The sequence below is a fragment of the Rhinichthys klamathensis genome, unplaced genomic scaffold, assembly GCF_029890125.1.
Source record: "Rhinichthys klamathensis goyatoka isolate OS25496 unplaced genomic scaffold, OSU_Roscu_1.1 h1tg000170l_1, whole genome shotgun sequence".
NCBI lineage: Eukaryota > Metazoa > Chordata > Actinopteri > Cypriniformes > Leuciscidae > Rhinichthys > Rhinichthys klamathensis.
In genome coordinates, this window is record NW_026606701.1 from 1,940,417 (window position 1) to 1,961,206 (window position 20,790).

General features: G+C 38.7%; 1 protein-coding gene across 1 annotated transcript; it reads left to right on the top strand.

The window, feature by feature from the left end:
• The first annotated feature begins 12,295 nt into the window (after positions 1-12,295).
• ccn2a (cellular communication network factor 2a) lies at positions 12,296-15,072 on the top strand. The gene is made up of 5 exons (XM_056259873.1): positions 12,296-12,592; positions 12,837-13,053; positions 13,150-13,401; positions 13,572-13,783; positions 13,874-15,072. Exons 1-5 carry the CDS (start codon positions 12,539-12,541, stop codon positions 14,168-14,170), a joined length of 1,032 nt encoding a protein of 343 aa, XP_056115848.1. The 5' UTR covers positions 12,296-12,538; the 3' UTR covers positions 14,171-15,072.
• The last annotated feature ends 5,718 nt before the right edge of the window (positions 15,073-20,790 follow it).

Genomic DNA, 20,790 nt, shown 5'->3' on the forward strand with positions numbered 1-20,790 from the left:
TCATGTGCGGATAATACTGTGTGTCCTCTTTTGTACAGTACAGTGATCTTTGCCATGGGAGCATGTTTCTTATAAGAATCCTGCCCATGAACCCACATGAATTGCCTTTTAAGGGAAAGTTAAGCACAAAGACGGCCCGAGCTGAATAAGATGCCTTTCCAATGAGGGATTCACCACAAGCAAGCAATACAGCTAAAATAAAGACAACGGTTTTTTGTGCATATCCTGTATTTTCATAACTTGGAATTTCAAAGCAAACCCATTCTGTAACACACTAAGTCTGGTTTGATTGTGTATAAAGTTAACCACAGAGCCTCTAGGCATTTTATTATGTCTGTCTCGATTAAACAGGACAGAGCAAACCTGAAAATTAATAAGCAAGTGCACTAGCATGTAAAGCCCAAGTGAATAATTATGTGGAACTGATTATGTTGTGTATATTTACTTGACACAATGTTTAGAAAATATAGCCAGAAGAATTATGTGGGTTAAGGTTGTATCCATCCAATCTTTCAACTTACTCCAGGACCATGTAAAGCCAATAAACCCGCTAACTTTCATACAGTACAAAACCAAAAAGGGACTTGATAACTATCTGCAAAAAGTGCCTAGAACAGTACAGTACAACCACTAAAAAGATGATTTAAACATCATTACAGCTAAAATAAAACCAAACTGACTGAAGATTATCGCCTTTCACACACTTAAATGTGATTAAGGGTTAGGTGCCTTGCTTAAGGGCACCTCAGTAAAGTACCTCAGTTAGGGTAATGAGAGTGGAAGAGAGCGCTGTTCATTCACTCCCCCCACTACATTTCCTGCCGGTACTGAGACTCAAACCCACAGCCTTGCGTTAGAAGTCCGAATCTCTAACCATTAGGCCACAACTTAAAGGGTTGTTAAAGGATTCAGCAGTTTGTGTAATCGAATGTTCTGTGTTCAGCACAAGTTAATGTCTATCCACACATGCTAAATGCTAATGCGCTTAATTATCACACACAAACATGTTTCTTAAGCCGAGCTCAAACTTTAAAAAAAAGTCCCAAAACAAAGTTATGACTGATGTCGGTCTTATTTATTTTTTTATGTTTTTTAGTTGTTGTTAATGTTTTTATAAAGTAAAAATAAAAGAGTTAGCTGAAAATGATCCCATAATTTACACACCCTCAAGCCCTTCTAGGTGTATATAACTTTCTTATTTCAGCCAAACACAATCGTAGTTATATTAAAAATACCCTGGGTCTTCCAAGCTTTATAACGGGAGTGAATGGTAACTGAGATTTGAAGCCCAAATCCATTCATCAAAAACGTAATCCATACGGCTCCAGGAAGTTAATGAAGGCCTTCTGAAGCGAAGCGATGCTTTTTTGTTCGAAAAATATCCATATTTATTACTTTATAAACTATAATCACTGGCTTCCGGTAACAGCCGTATGAGAGTCGAGTTCCGGCGGAAAAGTAACCTCTGACCTGACGCATGACGTAGGATGTAAGAGAAGCGTAAGCTTAGAGAAGACGCCTATCCCGGTTTAAAACAAACAAACTCAAGCTCCTCCGACATTTCGCTTTAAAAATTCACGTTTTAGACTTATAATTTGTGACCATTAGTTAAAAAATTTCAAAATGCACCTGCAGACTATTTTCCAGTCGTGAATTTTGTCATTGAGGATTTCTATAAAATATTGTGCAAAAATCTCGTCTCTTCTCGTAAGATACTAAGTGTCTCGTCACACCCCTGTTTTGTCACACCCAAAAACCAGTGTTTTGTTTTGCTCTATCCTCTGCGCTTCCGCTTTCGTCAATAGGTCAAACATCGGGTCAGAGGTCACTCTTTGGCCATAACTCGACTCGCGCCGTTACCAGAAACCAGTGATTATAGTTTATAAAGTTATAAATATGGATATATTTAAATAACTATATAAATATTCATATAAATATACATCAATAAATAAATATATAAATTTATAAATATGGAATTCACTCCCATTATAAAGCTGGGAAGAGCCAGGATATTTTTTAATATAGGCTAACTCAGATTGTGTTTGGCTGAAAGAAGAAAGTCATATACACCAAGGATGGCTTGAGGGTGAGTAAATTATGGGATAATTTTAATTTGACTGAAAAACATTATTTTCTGGGACCACATTTAAATAAAAGAAATATGACCAACATCAGACACAACTTGTTTTGGGACTTTTTTTAAGTTTGAGCTCGGCTTAACAAACATGTTTGTGTGTGATAAAATTAAGCGCATTAGCATTTAGCATGTCTGGATAGACATTAACTTGTGCTGAACCCGGAACATTCCTTTACACAAACTGCTGAATGATGCAGATGAGCCATGAATCATCAGCAAAATGCTGTGGAAGACAGGACCCGGGTGTTGAACGGCAGGGCGTAGCGCATTTAAATGGTCATGTTTGTGAGGATTAGTGGGTGAGTGCACAGTAGCGGACTGTAAGCTAGCAGTGATAGATTCCTCACCGAATGAGCAGACACTTTCACTCTTTCACCTCATCTCTGCCCTGCTCTGACTCATACCATGTCTGTTATTCAAACTTTTTAGTGGATTATGAGTGGGTGAAAAGTACTGAAACACCTCTCATCATCCAAGTTACCGTTACCTGTATGACTGTGCTGTTTTGCTAATCTCCATTTTGGGCAAAGAAACTTTAAAAGACAACAAATGTGTGTGTTTGTATATGCTGTGTTCAACAGGGTGTGATATGTTGCTAACTTAGCTGTTTTGCATGTTCTTTTTGGCTGATGTGGTGTTGTCCCATACGGTGTTGGACCTTCATTGTTTGTTGATTTAAATGTCAGGTACGGATGCATCAGACCTGAGTTTGTGGCTAAGAGCTGTGTGTTTTTGTGTGCATGTGTTGTGTGTCACCAGTCTGCTATTTTCTCCCTGTTTTGGGGTAACATTCCTGTACAGCTTGTGTTGGCACTGAAGCTCTGTCCTGTACTGGTCACATGAATCAGAGCTTTTCATGGCCGCTGCCGCAGACATCCACCCTTCGCTCTCTGAACGCACTCTACAAGGCCAGCGTTACACATCTAAGTGAAGATAGACAAAGAGCAATTATATAACAGCTAAGAGCGAAAAATGGATGCTTTATACATGTACTTTATTCAACTTTAAATGACTTACCAGTATCACCGCACTAAATAAAAAATATCAAAATAGCAGAAAGCATTTTTTAAATTAAATTAATAATTCTTTAATTCAGCATTTATTCAGCACTGTTACAAAAAAAATAAATGCTGTTCTTTTGAACTTTCTATTCATCAAAGAAACCTGAATGTATCATGCTTTACACAAAAATATTAAGCAGCACAACTGTTTTCAACATTTATAATAATAAGAAATGTTTCGGGAGTACGGGAGACGGGAGTAATGGCTGCTGAATAACTTTTATAACTTAAATAACTTTTTTTTTAAATATACAAATAGAAAGCGGATATTTTAAATTGTAACAATACTTCACAACACAATTTATACATTTAAGTCTGGCTACACTTTTTTAGGGCCACTATATTTAAATCAAGAACAGTTATACATAAAAATGAATTATTTTAAGTTTATTTCGCCTGTTTATGCAGTGAGTCTTTAAGTCTTACTTTCCATAAACAGTCCATCTTTGCACTCTGGTCCAATTTAGAAGACCGAAGACCGGGAAATAGCCTATAAATGTACAGAGTTTACTGGTACAAATTCCTCTTGTTGTCAGAGCACCTGTCACTCACAGATCTCAGTCTGACCTTTCTAGTCTCATTATGGGTGTCTAAATACACACTGCATCAGACGCCACATAGGAACAAAGCTATCCTATTTGTGTGAGGTTTGGCGAGGCTTCTGCAAACAGCCAATCTCTCTGAGAGATTGAAAATATGGAGCCACATCTATAGAAGGTTAACTGCTCTGTGGGGGGAGGAGGAGATGCATACCTTGGCGTTGTCTGGTAAAGCAGTAATGTTGGTGTATGTCTAGGGGAATGGGCTGTTCAGGGGCCTATATTTGGATCTTTATTCTTTGTCGTGACAGCGTTCAAATCACGATCTGAATTCCAGGAGAAGATAGGACTCAATAAACTGAGTAAAGTTAGTCAGAACGCCATATGGAATATCACTGATTGGTGAACAGCACAAAATTGCACTGGTTTAGTGGGAGACTTTCTCTCTGCTGTAAATCGTACGAGACACATAAGACCACAGCACTTTCCTTGATTTTCTGTTCTAGTCTAAAGAATACCTTAAATATTTACTGACCATCGTGTTATTTCTTCCAAGAACTCACATTTTATCACCATACAAAAAGTCAGTGTTTTGACATCAGTGTTTGCCAAGATACAAGTTTGAAATACCCCTTTGAAAAAAGGAGCTAAACTAAATACACAGAAGCTATATAAGGGGTTATTGTCTTATTAAACATAAATACCAGTTAATTTGTTCAGAGCCTATTTTGGCACAAAAAAACAGAAACACTAAATATTCCACTATTTAACCCTTCTGGGGTTCTTCGGGTCAAAAATGTCCCGAAGCGTTTAAATAAAAAAATGTTAAAAATCGTAGCTTCATCGGAATGGTCCAAAACTTGGTGACTTTTTTGGTACTTGGTATATGAACACCCAAAAAAATTGGGGAAAGGATTTGAAAAGTCTAAGTGGTGGTCTTAATACAAAATAGTCACACTCAGGACCTTCGGGTCAAAAATGACCCCCATAGGAAATAAATGGGAAATTGGCAAAAATGTGAAAATACAGAGTTTTTTTGTGCATACAATCTACAAAACAGCCAGGATGCAGAAAAAAAGCACACAACAGTGAAGGGGTGAATCTCTTAAAACAATGGGTGACAAAATGCTTTCCATTTGTTGTCTTTATAATGCAGTGTTCAGGTTTGACTGTATTATAAAGTAAAACTGCCACTTCAAATTACCATTTAAACCAACCAACCAACCAAAAAAAAAAATTTAATTTAAAAAAATGACAAAAATAGTCTTTGAGAATCTGTTATTATATATTCAAATCAACAACCTAAAAAATTAAACAATATGTGAAAAAAATCACTAGAGTGTTTCTACCATAGGTTTCTACAGAGAGCTGTAAATCCACTAGTGGTAAAAATGTGCTATTGCGTGATAAAATGCTCAGTGTGTCCACCAGATGGCTCCGATCTCATTTCAAAAATTGCTTTCATGAGGCCTAGACTTGACTCTAAAATGAAATACAGCTTTAATAAAAAATAAAAAAAATTATTATATAAATTTTCTATTATATTCAATGGGAAAAAATGGGTCTTAATTATTGCATAAATATTAATTATAAATCATAAAATTATCTCAAAACACCAAAAAAGAAAAGAAAAAATATTATTGAACAAAAATATATTTCATTGATTTTACTCAAATAAAATGTATCTTAATGCCGCCCTCCGGGTCATTTTTGACCCGAAGGTACTGAGTGTGAGTCTAAAATGAAGAACCCCAGAGGGTTAAAAAAACATAAAATTATGCAGTGGTCAGTGAATAGTTTTTAATCTTTTTGTTTAAAATGAATCATCCAAACAAACGGAATCCCTAGAATGAATTTGACTTTCCAACTCAACATAAGAGAGAACCGTTTAGGACGAACCGATTGACTAAAATAAATAGGACAGTCCAGAGCTTCATACAGTATTCCAAAGGGGGCCGTTTGGATGTATCAATTCACTAGAATAAATTAGACTTTCCAATGCTGCATATGTCAATGTAGGTTTGACTTAGTCTTAGACTTAGACTTAGTCATTATATACCTCTAATGGCGCCCAGCGTGGCAGACGTGTTTGCGAAGTGCTCCCCTTTTTGCAACCTAAGAATTTCATTGCATGGTGTAAATCTGTGCATATGACAAATAAACACCTTGAACCTTGAATCTAGTGCAAAATGGCTTGTTACCGGAAAAGTTACAACATTTTGGAACCAGCTGAACCACTCTTGATACTGACAAATGTAGTTCATAGAGTTCTTGTGTCCCTACTTTTAGTGAGTTATTCTCTATACACTGCTCAGTAACAACTGATCTAAATACACACAGATGGTTACTTTAGTCCAAGACCTCCAGAAACAAGACTTATTGGGCACCGTTAAGTGTATTGGCTACTGTCCGCCATGCTAGAAAAAAATGGGGGGGGGGGGGGGATCTCAGATTTTCTCAAGTTTTGAACTAATTCTTCATTTAGTTGCTGGTAACATTAGACGCCTTCAAAAATGGGCTTGTGGCGCGGATGAAACTTAACTGGCCTGTGCATATCCCAGCTTCCTCTCTCAGATCAAACCTTTCAACAAATCAACCACTGTTTCCCACCACATTCCATCCTTTAAATTTCAAACAAAACAACACTTAATACTCGATAGCCTTTTTCACAAACTCGCACAAGCCACCCACCCCATCATGCCCCTTTACTTGTCTCATAAATCAACCAACCCTTTCTGAGGGACCCAATTTCCACATTTTTTGCTCTCAGAATACCTTAAATGATCTAATGAGCGGTGTGGTTTTTAGTTTCGAGACATGTGATGTTGTATGGTGGGCTCGGGCCAGTCTGGACTTTGAATCAGTTCAGTCTGACCCAGCCGCACCATTTCAAAGGGCCAAAACTACAGCCCGTAACCACCATTAACTCCGTCTGCCGTGTCTGGCACATGTGGTATTTAAACTGAGGCTGAGGGAGGGTCAGTTTGAAGTTTCAAAGTGCGGAACATTCTTTTAACGGCCAGCCAGAAGCCAATTATAGAGGCAGCAGCTTTAGATGAGGCGGCAGATTGAGGGCTAAACGATCTTTCTTAGAGTTTATTTTATGGTTCAGTACTTATAGCTGCTTGAGCCTTTTAATTGTGAGGCTTTAAACACTGAAATATATGATGTAGCCACTCTAATTTATGTCTTTACATTCAACTTTCTCAGCAGTAATCAAGCAGGAGGTATCAAAAATGCAGATTGAGACGATAACCATGTAATAATCAATAATCCTGATTTATGATGCTTAAGTTTATTGTCTTCTGCTGATATTTGCAGTATTCAAATCATTAGTTACAGTCACCCACTCTGTTGACAAAAATGTGCTTGAATGTGCTGAATTATGATTAATGTTACACTGGAAAATGTTTGTGCAGCAGAGGTGTTAAGTGTGGATTTTATGCCTTCCATATGGTCAATTCCACAGATGCATTTGTGAATCGAGTTGGTTCACATACTGAGAGGCAGGGTGGAAAAATATGGATCATTTTTGGCGTTTCTATCAACGTAAGGTTAGCAGACCTCACTGAGGCCTCAATCTTCAACACATGTGAACCTGTTGAACCTGTAATACTTACTTGTGTAGAAATGTTTTTCTATATAAAATAGGTATTTTTTCATTCAGTCTCATTAAATACAATTAAAAAAAAAATACTCAACTTACCACTATTTGATGACCGACCACAAGGCATCAACTATGGCATCATCACACATAGGATGGGCAGAGAGGGGAACTGATGATGTAACTAGAGGAGAAGTGAGAGATGCATGGGCGAAAGGAACGTCAGGCAAATCCCATGAGGAATGCTCCACTGAATCCCACAGGAATGTGGCCGCAAAAACCTCTGCTGCACAACAACCAAGCAAATGAGGGCATCCCTTTACCACAACCACCACCTCACCAGCCAGACAGAGGAAACCCTGAGCAGGAAATGACTTAAAAAACATAACACAGGATTTCTAACTGCTTCATTTCAAGTGTTTACCCATACAAACAGCATTACGCCATTTTTCACTGATCCTTGCTAAAACTTCCAAAGCCACAAATCCGAGGACATCTATAACCAAATTGTTTCTGTTAAATGAAATTTAAGCACTTGTGTATGGGAGCTGTTTATTTGTTTATTCTTATACATGATGGTGCTATATTTTTGTCTTTTTTTATTCAAGGAAATAATAATGAATGCGAACTACACATTTCTTTTCAAGGCTATATGCAAAAGCAAATTTGCCAGGAAAACAAATTTGAGATTGGAATTAAGAATGTCTTTGAAATTCAAATTCAATTTCAGCAATTGAATTGAGGTATAAAAAAGGATTTGGAATTTTAATTAGAATGCAGGTAAATTCAAATGAATTGAAATTTAAAGAAATTCATATGATTAAAGGTGTGGTCACAATAGCGATATTTCAGTTAAATTTCTTAGGCAAAAAGGTCCATCCATTGTCTATTGCATAGGGCAACACTGACAAATTTACATTACCAACTTGAACATGACTGACTGACTGACTGACTGACTGACTGACTGACTGACTGACTGACTGACTGACTGACTGACTGACTGACTGACTGACTGACTGACTGACTGACTGACTGACTGACTGACTGACTGACTGACTGACTGACTGACTGACTGACTGACTGACTGACTGACTGACTGACTGACTGACTGACTGACTGACTGACTGACTGACTGACTGACTGACTGACTGACTGACTGACTGACTGACTGACTGACTGACTGACTGACTGACTGACTGACTGACTGACTGACTGACTGACTGACTGACTGACTGACTGACTGACTGACTGACTGACTGACTGACTGACTGACTGACTGACTGACTGACTGACTGACTGACTGACTGACTGACTGACTGACTGACTGACTGACTGACTGACTGACTGACTGACTGACTGACTGACTGACTGACTGACTGACTGACTGACTGACTGACTGACTGACTGACTGACTGACTGACTGACTGACTGACTGACTGACTGACTGACTGACTGACTGACTGACTGACTGACTGACTGACTGACTGACTGACTGACTGACTGACTGACTGACTGACTGACTGACTGACTGACTGACTGACTGACTGACTGACTGACTGACTGACTGACTGACTGACTGACTGACTGACTGACTGACTGACTGACTGACTGACTGACTGACTGACTGACTGACTGACTGACTGACTGACTTACTTACTTACTTACTTACTTACTTACTTACTTACTTACTTACTTACTTACTTACTTACTTACTTACTTACTTACTTACTTACTTACTTACTTACTTACAGACAGACAGACAGACAGACAGACAGACAGACAGACAGACAGACAGAATGAAAATGGGATGCTGGAATTGTGCAGCTATGGAAAATTGCTACTGGCTGTCAGAATACAACTCCGAAGTATTCAAGCTTTGTTCGCTTTTGTCTAGAGAACAAACAACCGGCCTCCGAATTATGTGCAGAACACCCACCTGCCTAACCCTGACCCTACACCGCTTGTGAAAAGTGAAATGCAGTCATGTGACCACATTCCCCAGTGACTTCTGTCAACAGGTTTTCATTTCCCTAATGCCTGGAGTCTTTTCCATTACATCATTAGACAGTGACCTTTGACCTCTCTCAGCAACTGATACATGAATACTGTCTTAGCTCACCAAATTCCTGTTTGCAGTCCACATCACGCCTAACAGTTTTAGAATCGGGTCACCATTTACAACCACCTTTTTTAAAGACAGTTATTAAACAGTCACCTTTTTCCTTCCCAACTCTTTTACAACATCATCTGCTTTTCTTTTAGAGCAGTGTGCCAACTTGAATAAACTCAATGAGGGAGCTTGCAGATATGCTTCTGTTCAAAGACCTGGCAGAAAGTTGTTTCTGAAATATTCTGTTGGTGGTAAAGTTTCACTCCTTCTTCGTCCTCCTAGGGAGGTAGTATTGCATGACATTAAAGTTTAGCAGAGCTGAAAGTATTTATCTTTGCTTCATTGAGGCAGGAATGTAGCTGCAGGCACTAAAAGAGCTTAGAGTGCAAAGGTAAGAACACGATTCTTACACACACCTGAATTGTGCCACACACAGTTATGTTTATTTAGTCGCCAGACCATGGGCACGGTCCATCCTGCTTGGCCACAGAAAAACTTGCACGGTCCAACACACGCACAACACATTGTTAATGACTGACAGGGTGCAACACCAGTTATTACCAGTTATTTTAACAAACAACAGGTAAGTTCAAAGCCAACTGTATCAAAACTTGTATTCTGCTGGCCGATTCGATTCAGGAGTGTTTTCCCATTAAAAAAAATAAAAAGATAAATGTTATTTTTAGCAAATGTCTTTTATGTGCAAGAACAAATTCCCATGAATCACATGACACTGAAGTAATGATGCTGAAAATTCAGCTTTGTCGTCACAGGAATAAATTATTTTTTATGGCCTGTTTTCACAGACAGCTGGGCTTAGATTAAGCCAGGATTAGGCCTTATCTTAATTAGGACATTTAAGTAGATTTTATTAACATACCAACATTACTGGTGTACATCTTGAGACAAAACAATGGCACTGGCATATTTTAAGATATGTCAGTGCAAGCTACTGTCACTTACTGTTTTACTGATTTTTTTATTAAATAAGTGCAGCCTTGGCTAGCACAAGACTCTTCTTTCAAAAACATAATCTGTATATGCAATATATATTATATATATATATATATATATATCATAATTTATATATATATATATAAATTATGATATATATATACACAGACAAATTACATAATTGTGTGAAATACATGTGTGAAATACAGTGTGTGATGTGTGTGTATATACAGTACTGTATATGTGTGTGTGTGTGTACGTGCGTGTGTACGTGCGTGGGGGTGTGTGTGGCATCTTTCATATCAAAATCTTAAATTTGATCAAAAATTCAATTTATTCATTCATTCATTCACCTGATTCAGACAGTTTTTTTTTTTGCCTTGTCTGTTTTTTATAATAAAAAAAAGCTGTTATGTGTTTACAAATATGTGTTTAGGACTAAGCATGTTAATAAAAAACGTTGTATTGTTATCAGCATTTCGTTGTATGACTACATGTAAATGCACTCAGCATTATGAGCCTAATCTCTGCTGTAAAGAGGGGGGGGGGGGGGGGATGTCTTTCAGCTCAGCTGGAATGAGAGGTTGTTGACAGACAGGCACATTACAATCCTCAACACCAGCAACACTGTTTTGAGACTATAGCGACAAAGAGTGTGGACAAGAGAATCAGGAGGGAGGAGTGCAACAAGAGATCCTAGACTAGAGTGAAGATTCCCATATAAGGCAAGTCTTCCTCTGAGACTGTGTGAATGTAGTAACAGTATGTCTGCTGGCAGGGGGATAACATTCCTTCACCTCCCGTTTCTTCTCTGGGAGTTTTTCATTTCCGATTCGCTGGCTGGTAAGAGGCAGTGCTCCCTTTCATAAGAGCGAGGAGGGGAGTCTGGGGATCCTTCTTTTTTGTTTAAAAAAAATATATATACAAACGCTAAAGTCTAGCCACTTTCCTGCTGCCCTTCTTTTTGTGCTCTGTCTGCTGTCTGAAGGAGTAAAATAGAATCGTACTGCACCTGCACTGTAAAACACACAGCTGACTAAATGTTATTAGCCAGGTGAAAGTATACAATTACAGAAAAACATCAAGATAAAGCATTCAGTCAGAATCCAGCCAAAGTTGTAGTGTTACAAGAAAACTTATGTAAGATGTAAATAAAAAAGTCCATGATGCAAGTCTAAAAATAGTAATACATCACACAGAATTATAAATAAATATTTTCAAGATGTCTGTATACTTGTTTAAAGTAAATGCTGTGACAAGCTATGTCCACTCAGAAATTAAAATTCTGTCATTATTAACTTTCCCTCATTTCCTTCCAAACCTGTATGACTATTTCTTCAGTGAAACAGAAAAAATATTTTGAGGAATGTTTCAACTCTTTTTGCCAATGTAATTAAAGTCAATGGGGTTAAAAAACAACATTGGATTCCACTGAGTTTCATTGAATGGACAAAATTTCCAAATGTCTTCTTTTTATAAATAATGACAGAATTTTCATTTATAGATAAACTGTCCTTTAACTGATGCTTATTGGCCACTGATAATCTAACACCATCATTCTGAACTGTCAATCACCACGCAGCTATTTGGAGAACAAGATGGCCAAAATTTCGAAAAACACCCATCTATCTCTAAAACAAATTGCTTAAACTACCACCAAGCACTTCAAGGTAATGCCAAGACTGCACTTTTATTTTGCTGTGTGACAGCCCAGGAATGTAGGATGGCAGCGGGTGCAGGTCTAGCGGAGGGGGAGAGGGGAGTGGAGAGCGGAGGGGGGCAGGAAACTTGGAAAGAATGCCAGGAATGCCCATGTTTATCCAGCTTTCCATTGAGGTGGAGGCAGTCCACCGCAGCGCAGCGTGTATAAAGGTAGCTCAGCTGCTGCTGGAGAATCAGAACACTTCAAGTCCTCCAGAGAGAAGCAACAGTCACTCAACTCAGCTCTGCTCTGCTTAAACTTCATACCGAAGCTAAACTCTAGCTTTCACTCGACAGGAGGAACTAGATTCAAAGACTACACAACGAGATCGGCTTGATCAAATCTGAAGAGAAGACTGCAGTACAGCGGCAAGACATTGTAGGATCACAAAAGAAGATTTTCTTGATACAGATTGTAAAGAAGAGGTCATCATGATTTCTGGAATGAATCTGATTGCTCTGCTGTGCCTGACTTTCTTAAGATGGGTAAGTCCTTTTAATGCACTATTATGAACTCGAGACAGCTTTCATGTCTGAATGCAAGAGGAAATCTAGAATATTATGAAATAGTGTGATCAGGTTACATTTTCAGATTTTTGTCAGACACAAACAGCTCATGAAATTCCTTAAAATTTCTATTTCTAGAATGAAACCCTTCAGAGATTTCCTTTAAGGTCAATGTTGAGCAAATGTACAAACTCTCACTAGAACATTGTGTCTTATTCCTCAGGCTGTGGCTCAGGAGTGCAGTGGACAGTGCCTATGTCCTGATGTGCCACCCCAGTGTTCGCCCGGCGTGAGTCTCGTGCCGGACACCTGTGGGTGTTGCCGGGTGTGTGCCAAGCAGCTGGGCGAGCTGTGCACAGAACGAGATGTTTGCGACCCCCACAAAGGCCTTTACTGTGACTACGGCTCCCCAAGCAACCGTCGTATCGGGGTCTGCACAGGTGAGGGTCTTGGCTTTGGCATACTGTACAGATACTGATTCTATTGTTGTTGAGTTGAGTCAGAGTTGTAAGCCCCCTTCCATCTGCTTTCCACAGCCAGAGAAGGTGCAACTTGTGTGTTCAGTGGGATGGTATACCGCAGCGGAGAGTCCTTCCAGAGCAGTTGTAAATACCAGTGTACATGTCTGGACGGTGCAGTAGGTTGCGTGCCCCTCTGTGGAATGGACATCAGACTTCCCAGCCCCGACTGCCCGATGCCCCGCAGGGTGAAGGTTCCAGGGAAGTGCTGCGAGGAGTGGGTGTGTGACTCCCCTCACCAGAACACCTTTGTGGGACCAGTTTTGGCAGGTGAGCATTCCTTGATCTTGACTGTTCTCTGAGTCAAAATTGACACAGTAATGGTCGCCATTAAGGAGGTTGGAATGAATACCGGTGCGATGATGTAATGATATGAATAGTAGGATGACATCATGCTGCTGGTTGGAATATGTTGAGTAACGTCTTCTCTTGTCTTGTAGCTTATAGAGAAGAGGAGACATACGGGCCAGATCCCTCCATGATGAGAGAGAACTGCCTGGTTCAGACCACAGAATGGAGCGCATGCTCAAAGACCTGCGGATTGGGAATCTCTACCCGTGTCACCAATGACAACCGCGAGTGCCGCCTGGAGAAGCAGTCCCGCCTCTGCATGGTCCGCCCTTGCGAGTCACACCTGGAGGAGAAAATCAGGGTAAGCGGGCAACCTACCAACTAACTAATCATAACACCATGACGACATCACATAACTTGATGGCTAATTTTTCATTCTATGTCTTTACAGAAAGGGAAGAAGTGCATCCGCACGCCACGTGTCTCCAAACCCATGAAGTTTGAGATTTCTGGCTGCACCACTACCAAGTCTTACCGACCCAAGTTCTGCGGTGTGTGCACGGATGGTCGCTGCTGCACCCCTCACAGAACCGCCACCTTGCCCATGGAGTTCAAGTGCCCCGACGGCCAATTCATGAAGAAGCAGATGATGTTTATCAAGACCTGCGCATGCCACTACAACTGCCCCGGGGAGAATGACATCTTTGAGTCCATGTACTACAAGAAGATGGTCGGTGACATGGCGTGAGGAGACGACGGCGGCAAGGAGTTCCATGCAGTGACTGTCCACTTGAATTGAACAGATATCCATCTCATATCTCAGCACAAAGTACTTGTTTGTCTTTTTATGGTTTGTTGCTTTCATTTTACGCCTTTTTGCGTGTATGTGTTTGTATCTTGTACATGGGTTCTGGATTTATATGCTGTATGTGTATTAATTTGTCATGGTGGATGTCTAAGGCTAGGGGGTGGGGTTTGTAAAATGACCGGGCTCAGTTCGGACGCCCCCTAAAAAACAATACTGCACTATAGTCCGACTCTGTGACGCCCAATGTCACTGATTGGCAGATGATGCCAAGCCCCTCCCCTAAACTGTGGTGGGCAGATTCAGATTCTGAGAGCAAAAATAGTAAGAAACAGATGGCAGCTTTTAACCCCAGAAGCTAATCGCCTCACCAAGCTGAGAGAAGGCGGAAGAAAAAGACAGAAAAACTGATGTGCTCTTACGTTTAGTTGAATTTGTTGGCTCAGAGTTTGATTGAGCTGAACTGAGACATGAAGTTTGGCCAAGAACTATGAAGGTTAATATAGCACTGAGTGTTTGACTTCGACTATCTGGCTCCTCCTGTTGGTAGAGAGTCAGTACCCCTGTCAAAAAGACTGGATGAATTGTAGCTTCATTCTTTTTTTAATTACAGTATCTATTTTTTGAAAGCTGTAAATAATGTACATATTTGTACAGCTTAAGTTAATTTAAATTCAAAGCATTTGTCTTTCTTATGTTCTTGCTTCACCATGTTTAATGATGGCTTCATGTGCTGACATGACTGTTCTTGGTACAGCTTGTCCAATATTTTTATTGAGAAGTGTGACCAAAAAGTTACATGTTTTCACTTTGGTAGTTTTAAATAAATATATTTTTTATATAAACATTGCCATCTTCCGAGTCATTTTTCCTCTTATATAACTAGTTACCTCTATACCTGATGTCAACCACACATGAACACCACCATGTTCACAAAGGCCTCTCAAGTTCACACTTACTTCGATGCCATTTTTAAATGACTACTGCGGACCACACAGTTACATTGTGTGCGGTCCATCAAGCTCAAGACCACACACACACACTCCTGCCTACACATACATACATAAATAGATAGATTAGATAATGTATAAAACAGACAGTGAATAGACACTCTCATTTGCACTCTCATAACATAAACATATACAACTGATATACACTACCATTCAAAGTTTAGGGTAAGAACTTTTTTTTTTCTTAAATGTTTTAAAGTCTCTTAAGCTCACCAGGCTGCAGTTACTTGATAAAAAATATAGTAAAAACAGCAATATTGTGAAATATTGGTACAAATTAAAATAACTGTCTTCTATTTGAATATATTTTAAAATGTAATTTATTCCTGTGATGGCAAAGCTAAATTTTCAGCATCATTACTCCAGTCTTCAGTGTCACGTGATCCTTCAGAAATCAATCTAATATGCTGATTTGGTGCACAAGAAACATTTATTTTTATTATTTATGTTGTGCTGCTGAATATTTGTGTGGAAACTGATACATTTTTTTATCAATAGAAAGTTCAAAGGAACAGCATTTTTTTAAAATACACATCGTTTGTAACAATTCAAGTCTTACTCTTTACTGGCACATTTGATCAATTTCATACATCTTTGCCGCATACAAAAATTAAAATATTTCAATAAAAACCTTTTAAACGGTTCTTTGCACAGGGGTCAAGCACACAGAGAAACAGATGTAGCCTACATGCGAAAGATGAAAGTAGTAAACAGAGGAGATAGTAAACGGTTTTAAAAAGGGACAATAACTAAAATATGTGTAGCTATATTTGGCTGTGAGGCAGTGGGTTTAACAGAGGGGGTCTGAGCTCTTAAACGTACAGTAATGAGAAGGATGTACAATTGTCAAAACTGGCACCAGCAATATGAACAGTCAAACAACGTTGATATACTCTTTTGGCTATTAGAAAACATATAGCTATACAATCATTTTGCCATGATTATAATAATGTTAACATTAAAAAAAAATTACTTGATTTCAGAATCATTTTCAATTTGAGGATGCCACCTCATTTCTTTTACTGTCTATGGATGCCACACACACATTACACTTACACTTACAGGATTTGAGATTCTCTTTCTCAAACGATTAAAGTTGTGTCATATGAGCGCCATCTAGTGCATCGGCTGTCTGTAGTAGTGAAATATTAGGCTTGTTTGAGATGCGCCTTGCCTCGCCTGAAATGTAGTCGAGAGTAGGCGGCTGCAGTGAGAGGAGGAGTGAAAAAAGCGCAGGCAAGCCGGACAGATCGCTCTTTTCGCAGTGGATCTGACACCTGTGAGATCAAAGGCGGATATCGCGGGATTCACGGGATTCACACTCGTGCACTGTGTTGCTAATAAACTGGATGTAATTTAAGTTTTGTTGCTTGAATATGAAAATAAATATAATGAACAAGACACCCAAAGTACTTATTTAATTCCATTTAAAATAGGCCTACATGTTTATGAATACTTTTTTCTTTAATACAGATATGTGTTTTTATTTTTATTTTTAAAAAAAAATATTACATCACATAGATCCCACTGTCAGAGAGTTTGGGGATATCCACACATAATTTATAGACATAAAACATGATATCAGAGTTTCAAAAATCAAACATTTTAAAAGAGAACAATACATCACGGTTGTTTAAACCAATGAGCATTAAGCTAGCTGTGCCGTCAGTAAGTCGTTTCCCATCATGCTTTTGATCAGCGCAGTCGGTGGAGAGCAACTGCGCGCGACTGCAGAATCCGACAGGTGCGCCTTGCGGTCGCGAGAGTTTTTTGACACACGTCAGCATGACATCAGAGCAAGGCGGACCGCACTCGGACACATTTCTAACCGGCATGCATCTCGCGCTGATCACCGGTGATCGGTTCTGCGCAGATTTTGCTCATCTCAAACAAGCCTATCATTATATTCATACCTGCAGTCAGACTCGAATTACGTAATGAAGAAATTGATTTTGAACATTAACGTATGGCTTTTCAAAGACATTTTACACGAGCTCCGAAGCTGTTAAGCCATGCTTGTAGGAGCCACGGGTCACTGTGATTTCAACTTAATTTTCTTTTCATTTTCTTTTTCCAGTAGTCTACAACATATAATTACTTGTGAAATGGCCCTTTGTAGCACACAAACAGGATTGAATGACATGATAATGATAGTAGTGATATAGGAGGCGTGTTCTGCTGCCCTAGAGATTAGGACCAACATAAGAAGACATTAAAAAGCTGACCAGTCACAAGAAATAAACCAAATTTAATTAGCAAAACCTACTTAAAGGCCTGTTTTAAACAAATAAACAAAACAACCCCCAGCACCACCCTTACTGAACAAAAATATATGGGAATATAACTGCAAAATATAATGTGACATATTACATTACATTTCGATATATGGGAAACTACAGTGCTTATAGTTTTCAAAATACTGCAATACCATGTATGGCTGTATAATAATGCATATAAAATATTTATAAATGAAGACAAAAATAGCATTACATGTAATTTTCACCAAGTTGTATCCTGTAACATGTTGCACATACAGTACATGTTCCCATAAAGGTGAATGTATATTCACACATATACACACATTCAAGGAATGAGTTAACAGATTTCTAGTTCCCAGCATGCTTTGCTTCTGACTAGGAGAGCAAATGTTTTGATTGAAATTAAGTGTTATTTAATGTGTTTTGCTCCATATTATTTATAGGGGGAGATCTGTTAGTGTGTAATGTTGTATTATTTTGGAATTTAAAGGTTTTCTGGTATGTCTGAGTTTTTCGGTTTACAGTTGTACAGAAGAGCCTGAACGGGTGCATTGTGATGAACCTGTACTTCGGTTAACGAACATCATTAAGACTAATAATTACTCAATTTTAAAAAGTAATGTGCACTCCTCAGCACAGTGATCTCTTGGCTAAAAAAAAAATATAGTATTATTAAAATGATAGTATTATAGTAAAAGATATATGTTATATTATATATTTCTCTTTATATATGCGTTTATGCTGCATGAGTAAATATAACTTATGCAATAACTTATGCATTAAATCAATATATTGTAATATATTTTATTCTGTATATTTTCAAATATACTTGTTACGACCCTCCTATGACTCATACCCGTCTAGGGCTTTTAGGAGGGGAACACATAATCTCAGACACGTCACACTAGAACACTGAATGAGGTGAGAAAACACGAGAGACCACTGAATACAGTGAATAAGTTTTAATAAATATGATAATGAATAAAGATATAACAGAACCAACCACCAAGGAAAAAGGGGAAAATGAATTGTGCCAAAATAATGAAAGTAACATAAACATCTAACACATTAAACAACTAATACTAGGATACAAAGAAAACCCAAAAAGAAAAGTCTTCAGCGTCCAAGACGTCATAACTAAAACTACACTAACTAAAAAACATAAATACAGCGGGTGGCACAATTCCCTAACTACAGACAGATTTCACTACGTGTGCACCAAGTATGTCACGTGACAAACTTACTTAACCCCTTCTTCTCGGTAGACCGCCACGCTCACAAAGGAGAAGGATTTGGACGCAGCCAAAACAAAGATCAATGAGCATACATGTGAACAACGTGCAAGGTTCTCTCAAAACAAGACAAGGCAAAAGTTCTCACAAGACAAGACAAGACAAGACAAGGTTCTCTCCCAGCCTGCAGCAGGTGCATCCATAGACAGTATAAGAAAGGGTGCATCACGCTAATGCCGATCCCGCCTTCCAAGGCGCGGCCACTCATTGTCTTAAAGGGATACTCCACTTTTTTTGGAAATAGGCTCATTTTACAACTCCCCCAGAGTTAAACAGTTGAGTTTTACCGTTTTTGAATCCATTCAGCCGATCTCCGGGTCTGACGGTACCACTTTTAGCATAGCTTAGCATGGATCATTGAAGTGGACAAGACCATTAGCATCTCTCTCAAAAAAATGACCAAAGAGTTTCAATATTTTTCCTATTTAAAACTTGACTCTTCTGTAGTTACATCGTGCACTAAGACCGACGGAAAATGTAAAGTTGCAATTTTCTAGGCTGATATGGCTAGGAACTATTCTCTCATTCCTGCGTAATAATCAAGAAACTTTGCTGCCGTACCATGTCTGCAGCAGGCGTAATGATATGACGCAGTGCCTGAAAATAGTCCCCAGCTAGGTTACTTCCTGCGTGACCAATATATAAGTTTGTGTTTGCGCTGCATAATAACATTGCGCCTGCTGCACTCATGGTACGGCAGCAAAGTTTCTTGATTATTAGCAACAGCCTAAGAAAGTGAAAGTGAGAGAAACTGTAGAGCGGAAAAACAACCCCACCCACCCACCCACCCACACACACACACACACACACACACACACACACACACACACACACACACACACAAACGTTCTTACGGACTTAACAATACTGTTAAACCATTTAATATATTGATCATTCATATATAGGAAAATATATTTTCTTTTCATAAGGGCAAACAAACACAGGATTAATCTAACACTCAATCGATGTGTTCCTTTTGAGAACCACAGGAACGATTAAATGGAACAGTGCCACAGTATCCCTCTTCAGCTACTCCGATTGGCACTGATAAAAAGAAGGTAAAGTCAAACATGAGACAGTCATACTGTTTATTATTAAATATTTTTAAACTATTTAATGAAAAATTGTTATAATAAAGTGTGAAAATAGGAAGAAATGGACTTGAGGAAAGTATGAGCACTAAACAATTGCACACATAGTGAAATGATAAATAAACATACCATCCTGTGTTTTAACATAGCCAGCATTATGGATAAAGAAATCTCCTTTATAATCAGCCTGTGTGGGGTTAAATTCCATATAGGATGAGTTCTCATTATCATAGAGAACCCATCGATCGAAGAGGTTTAGAGCCACAATCATGTGATTAGGGAAGGATGTCCTTGACATCATGAAGAACTGGAGTTCAAAGGGCCTTAAAAAATCCATTTAAAAAATTCAGTGGAGACACAAAACAACTCTGGAAATGTACAACATATATATAGCAATGAGAGTATGAAGCCAGCACATTTGTGATGTAACCTTCAAGACAAGCCAATTGATATTTTTCAGAGCAAGCAAGGCCACAATAAAAAGTTTAGTTACCAAAGCAAAATAAATTTGCTGGCCTACTCATTAGCAGCTAGAGCAAGGGAGTTACTGGTTAAATGCTTTTGTTTACATCAAGCAAAAGAGAAGAACCCTATGTTAAAGGAACACGCCACCGTTTTTTTTAAATAGGGGTTATTCAATGTCTCCCCTATATTTAGATAGGTGGGCAAACGCATTTTTGTCTCAGTGCATGCATTGTCTTGTGCGTTCAAGTCCTCCTGGGAAGTTCGAACTTACGAGATGGGGAAGTCGTGTTTACGACGGAGTAAGGTGGCGGAGTACTTTCTCTTAATTAATTACACAAAAATACAGCAAGGTTGGTAAACTATAGTTCTAGAAAACGAAGAAACAAAGATTTGCATAAGGTGTGCTTTGCTTTTTTATGTTTTAGTTAATTTATTGAGCCACTGCAA